Here is a 6,816-nt window from a genome sequence, read left to right as displayed (position 1 = left end):
AGTTTCATTCTTTTCTATTTTTATAAATCCAATTCTAAAGACTTGAATTGTCAGAACCTGATCCAAAAACGTACTAAACATGACACAAAACATGTCCACCTTTAATATCAAGCCCTTATTTTTCGTGTAGCTGTTCCATTTTGATTTTGATGTCCTACTAAATATTATCATTATTATAAGGGATCATAAAACGGGAAAAGAAAATTGCATCCGAAAAAAAAAGTGGCGCCAAAACAGTGACGAGATGTTTATGGTCGACCAAAATCTAAAGGGTCGTATAAATTGTGGGACCGATCTCAGGTATTGGGCTCGACTTTGTTATATAATCCCATCCCCCTCGTCCCTTCACGACCCCTCCTCTCTTTTCTCCATCACACACACACTCTCTCTCTCTCTCTCTCTCTTTCCCTTGCTACTTTATTTGTTTTTTCTTCTTCTTCTTCCTTACACTTTGTCACGACCTCTCTCTGTCTTTTGTCTCTCACCTTCTATATAGATAGACCATTGTCTTTTGCTTTTAGGCAAAGTGTGCCCTATAAAACTAAGGGTAAGTTGTCCTAAACAGTTGAGACTGTTGGGGACGTACAGTACTTGGACACAAATACTATGAAGGAGAGTGGCAGGAAACAAGGTGCCCCTTCACCATGCGCAGCCTGCAAACTTCTTAGGAGAAGGTGTGCTCAGGATTGTGTTTTCGCCCCTTATTTCCCAGCAGATGAGCCCCAGAAGTTTGCTAACGTCCACAAGGTTTTTGGTGCCAGCAATGTCAACAAAATGTTACAGGTTTCTACCTTCATTCAATGAACTACTTCTTGCCTAGATTTCTAACATACCCCTTACGATTTCTTATACTAAATCATTCCAGCTTTTGTAATGATTTTGCAATAAAATATGCCCATCTACGTACGGACATATATATCATTGTGTGTTCTGTATACACACAAATATACTTATACTCTACGGGGAGTAGAAGTAGGTGATATACGTATAATAAGCCAATTATGAGAATTTCTACTGTCTTTGAATATTTTAATCAAATTATTTGGGGCGAAGAGAGAAATTTTGGTGGTGTTTATCAAGAATCTCACCAACTACTCATTAGTTTGTGTTGGGAAAAGATATTGATAGCAAGAAGAGGCTTGTTGCCTTTAGGTGTAGTGTAGTGGCAAAACCGAATCTTTTGGAGGGTTTTTGAGCCTAAAAGAGTTTCTTAGTCCTAAAAAAAAATTATTAGCTTCTGTTTTTTTCCCATAACTTTTCTAAAGGATGTCTGTGTGTAGATCACCCCAAATGAAACCACCTTATTCCTTTGTTTTTTTCCCCTTGGAAAATACGACATAGAATCAGACCAAACAAGAAGTTGCTATCTAGCTAGCTGCTGCACATGGTTTAATTATCTCCAAAAACAAAGAACATTTTAGACTTGCTAACTGGATTTTGCTGAGACGAAATTAATTTAATTTGCAGGAATTGCCGGTGCACCAGAGAGGAGATGCCGTTAGTAGCATGGTTTATGAAGCAAATGCCAGGGTGCGTGACCCTGTTTATGGTTGCGTTGGTGCCATATCCTCACTGCAGCAACAGATTGATGCGCTCCAGACCCAACTGGCTCTGGCTCAGGCTGAGGTGGTGCACCTCCGGGTGAGGCAGACCGCGTCAGTGTCCCCCCACGGGCTCGGCCACCCCGGTAGCCCAAGCAGTAGCGGCTCCCCTTCATCTAGGCTCATGCGTTCACAAGCCAAGCCTATTTTTGACATGGACATGATGGTGGATCAGACTAGCTTGGGAGAATCATTGTGGTCATGCTAGTACCCTAATTCTAGAGGGCAATCCTAGCTACTCTATATCTAAATTAATTTTTGTCCCCCACAAAAATTTTATTTTCATCTATATATCCTTTAGTATACCTTTGCTTGGTAGAAGTAACGGCGGTGGCGGTGCTGGCGGTGGCGGTGAAAGGAGCAGTGGCGGAGGCCGTTCGCCCGCTTTGGTTTGAAACCATATTTTATCGGTTAACTTGTATATGTTATAGTATAAACATGATTTTGATGTGTATCTATATGTTGTGGTCAGCAAAGATATAGTGCTAGGTTCCATGAGGAGTTGCGATGAACAGAGTATTATTGCATGGATGGTCCATGTATTCTAAGTGATGACTTGATTATTAATAGCAAGTGAGCATTAATGGGTTGCATTTACTTTAATTTCAGTGTTGGTATTTTGCTTTTTTTTTCACTTTTTTTTTCCCCTTTGCTTCTCCTCTTTTCCCTCTGCCCGTTAAAGATAACCTTTCTTCGACATATAATCCAAGAATTTTATTCGATAAGACCATCTCAAGAGAGAGGAGGAAAAGAAATAGAAGGTTAGAACAAATATACGAAAAATTCTATTATCAAACTCGCCTGTAAAACACATTGCTTATATGACGTAATTGGATTTAAATATTACGTATGAAATCTTATTAGTGCTCTAAATATATCAAGTGAACATGACATTTACATAAAAAGGTGGTGCATGTTCAAGATTTCAACTTAAAGAACTAGAATGTTGAAATTAAATTGATAATGGTTTAAGTTTGTATGAAAAGTCTTGCTGACAAGAATCCTGACGTCCTTCCTGCAATTTCTATGGTGCATCTTGGCTGCTTCGAGAACTTCCGCCCCAACATTTTCAACAGAAGTTGGTCATTCTCTCTTTCTCTCTCTCTCTCTCTGAATTTTGGTGCATCTTGAATTTTTGTAGCAGAAGTGTGCTTTGGAAAGCAGCAGACGCAGCCTTTTCAAAGTGTACACAAAAATTAGAAGCATGCTTTGAACGAGGCATAGCCAGAAAAATTGAATAAAATTGTCCCCTGTTTGATATGGCTTTTTGACAATAAAACAGAGAGGACTCGTTTCACCGCAAACACGTGCCAAATTTGCAATGACAAGATGACATTAGATAGGAAGCTAAGGGGGAGGGCGGGTAGCCAACCCATGCCAAAAAAATAACAAGGCTATGCCCAAAACTAAATAGGCCCATAATGCGGTTCTCAGCAAAATTTATTGAGGCGACACAGTACCCCATGAAATCAGCTTGTTTTTTCCATCAGAATGCATTCCAATTGAATTAGTTGGCTTGCGATTTGGCCATAGTTTTGCTTGAAGTTTTGCTAATATGACTTCAACACAAAAACCCTGAAGACCCTTCACCAATATGGATCTAATCAAGCCATTGATGGACCATCGTGGCAACCTTATTGATTCATAGCCACTCCGTCGTGAATCGTGATATGGCATTGCCGAATATATTGACATTTATCTTCTGTAAAAAGAAAAAAAAGGGGAAAATGTTACGTGCACGGACATTCGTGCCCACAAAGACAGATACAGCTACAGTAAAACCAAACGCCCTAGTTTGGGTACCGTCAGATATTCTTTCTGGATAATGCTTAATCCATGTATAAAGGCCACCGAAAGCAGCCACCTCCCCTTTTTTTTTTTTTTTTTTTTTTTTTTTTTTTTTTTTTTTTTTTTTTTTTTTTAAGTTTAGTAATTAAGGAAGTGTTTTTAAATAAAGTTGTAATTTTTTTAAAAAAAAATTTAAAGATATAAAAAAAATATATGAAAAAAAAGCGAAAAGAAAATTTACACTTTTCGATAGAATATATCTATGGACCTAGCAGCGTCATTCTTAGAATATCTCACTACTATTTATTATATTATTATTATTTTTCATATACTTTTCACTACTCTTCACTACTATTTAATATTCTATCATTACATTTTTATTACTTCTTTACTACTATTTACAGAATACCTAAAAATATCTCACTACCCAAAACGCATTTGGATAGTGCAAGAAATATAAGGGGGGGGGGGTTACTATTAACAACTTTACCAAGATTTATCTTTTAATTCATCCAAGACACATTGATATATATTTATTTTTAGAGTAATGCAAGATATAATTATGAATTGTGCAAGGATCGCGTACTCCTTTTGAAAAAGTATGAGATTCACCATTAAAAATTTAAATTTTTTATGTGGATCCTTATATTTACTCTTTTTTCCAAAAGTAATGCGCGGCGCTTGTGCATTCTATAACTGCAAATATATATATTTTTTTTCATGAGTAATCATTATATTAATCTAAAAAGAGAAATATAAAAGGAGAGGGTGGGGACTCCAAAAATTCTTCTATACAACCAATACAATCCACAAAGATACAATTAAAAACAAGGCAATGGTATCAAGAAAGAAAATGGTTCGAGCTTGATTTTAGGTAGAAGAAGAATTCTCTTGACAACTAGTTAATCAACATAAACTAGGGATTGAGATTGAGAAAACATGTAATACAGAGAGAAAACTTTGAAAACATTGATTAATTATAAATTTCGATATTATTTTATAAAACTCACAAGTCAGGCTTAGATAGCTTCGAAATTTAAAATTATAATGATTTTCCTAAAAATGAGAAAATCTAAATTATTGCATGCATGAAAATTATATACATAAATAAACAAGAATACTACAAAAAACTTTTGCCAAATTGAAATCAAAATCACTTCTAAAACTTAAAACCAAATATTTACGAACAAGAAAAAATGAACGTAAATAGAGGAATTGGGCGGAAAACAACTGATATTGCCTCAGTCCAAGGAAGATATTAAGTTTTTATTTCCATATTTGTGCAGATTCACCTTCTTAAGGTAGTTCAACACAATCAACATAGAATCTGGACCAGGATCCCCCATATTCTCCCAAATCCTCTTCAAAGTCATCTTCCTTATAGTAGTAAATCCACTCAACGTCATGCAATAAATCAATGAAACCTTTACCCTCCAGAGTTCTAGGAAATTTCAGTAAATTAACTGTTAAGCCTAGGTCTTCTTGTTGTTTCTTATGAACACGATGCTCTCAAAATAGAGTACAATTGTGAAACGGGGACTTGAAATTCAAGTCAGAATCGTGGTCATCTATATGATCTTCCAGGTTTTGCACCTCTAGACGCTGCATTAATTTTGCTATTTGCGTCTATAAATCTACAAGTATCATGTCCTATAGGATATAATCACCGTGAGGGGCTTCCTCATTTGGAACCAGCCCATGCCAACCACAACCTCTATCACCATCCATGAAAACTAATGATAAATCACCCTTGAAAAATGCTAAAGTTCTGATATCAACTAACAACAGGCAGAATAAGAATTATCCTTTTGGTTAGTGAATCAACAAAAACTATGAATTGAGATTAAGAAAGGATGCAACATAGAGAGAAAAACTCTGAACAATATTGATTAATGATAAAATTTGAAATTATTTAATAAAGCCCACAAGGCGGGCTTAAATAGTTTCAAAAATCGTCGATACTTTTTCAAAATTAGAAAAATCTAAATTATTGCATGAAAATTATTAACTTATTACATTAGACTTATTTCAATACTAGTGCCTAACTTATTTCTACACTTGATTATGTATGCTAGTAATACTATGATATATGCTAAACTATTTTTAGTCTATTTATATGATAGTACAAGTATATTATTGAGTTTAACTATATAAGTTCTAGTTATATAACTATATAACTATACTAGTATCTATGATCAATATATAGATAGATACATATTTTTATAACATATGTACAATATCAGAGTCAATTTTGGAGTTGAAGTCAAAACATCAAGTCGTATAGGATCGGAGTTGGTCTGGTGACATCTCTGATTCCGACTGAAACATAAAAAAAAAAAAATCCAACTCTAATTGCATTTTGTCGAAGTTGGAGCAGATTCGGATTTTTGCTCTGCCCTAGTAAGGCACATTGATAGTTGGTACTGTAAAGTTTAGCCTTTATCGTTTTTAAATTGCAATAATCCTTTTACCGACCTTTCCTTCTCTTTAGTTGTGTGCACTGTGAATAAGGTATACATTTATAGCCCTTGTCCTAGAAGTAAAGGAATCTTACGCTTGTTAGGCCTATTTGGATGTAGCTCATAAGGCTATGCAAAAAACATCATTAAAAGGCTCAAAGTAGCTACAATTAATAAGGCTTCATTTGGGTTCAACTGATTGATTTGGGTCTAATTCAGAAGGTCACATCAGACATAGCTTGATGTTGTATATTAGATTGTGTGATGCTCCCAACCCTGCTTGGGGTTTGGTAGTGACTGAAGTATCGGGACATGCAGCGTTACATACCCCTGTACATGGTGGTTAACATGCAATGCATTCTAGCAATATGAAGTAATTGCAGCGGAATGAGTCATTTCATAAAATTTTGTACCAGAAAAAACTAATATCTCAACTTCCTTCAACTTTAAATCATACATTACTTGTTCAAAGTTTATCAAGTAAGACATAAACCAAATCATACATCATAGTAATAGAGTATCAAACTCCTCGTTACACTTCAACGTAATAGATATTGTCTTCAAAAGCCTTAACTAAAAGGAAATCAGTAAATTATCTTTCTAATTTCTACTATCTCCAAGTAAATCATTACTAACTCCATTATTTTCTCCGGGTTAAGCTCATCCTTAACCTTGATCATCATTTTGACTAATTATTCGTAGCCCTACTAGAAGTTCTACCATTCTGGGGGAATGGTAGTTGGAACTACCATAGTAAGATTTCAAAAAATCTTAGCAAGTTAAGCCAATAACATACATAGAGATAATATAAGCATGTATAAGGTAAACAATGAATATGAATGAATGAGCATGAACGTGCACTTTGACAAAACATATTTTTCTCTCATCTATATTCTTTTTTCAAAAATATTGATCTTGTAACTATGTAACAAAGTAACAATATAACCATGTAACAATGTGTCATTTCT

The 6,816-nt window shown here is 35.1% G+C and overlaps 1 protein-coding gene across 1 annotated transcript; it reads left to right on the top strand.

Annotated features, from left to right (window-relative positions):
- The first annotated feature begins 352 nt into the window (after positions 1 to 352).
- LOC121268665 (LOB domain-containing protein 4) lies at positions 353 to 2,198 on the top strand. Its single transcript, XM_041173004.1, has 2 exons — positions 353 to 783; positions 1,468 to 2,198. Exons 1-2 carry the CDS (start codon positions 607 to 609, stop codon positions 1,807 to 1,809), a joined length of 519 nt encoding a protein of 172 aa, XP_041028938.1. The 5' UTR covers positions 353 to 606; the 3' UTR covers positions 1,810 to 2,198.
- Positions 2,199 to 6,816: the final 4,618 nt, after the last annotated feature.

This window comes from Juglans microcarpa x Juglans regia, chromosome 5S (genome assembly GCF_004785595.1).
Source record: "Juglans microcarpa x Juglans regia isolate MS1-56 chromosome 5S, Jm3101_v1.0, whole genome shotgun sequence".
Lineage (NCBI taxonomy): Eukaryota > Viridiplantae > Streptophyta > Magnoliopsida > Fagales > Juglandaceae > Juglans > Juglans microcarpa x Juglans regia.
This window is presented reverse-complemented; position numbering and strand designations above follow the sequence as displayed.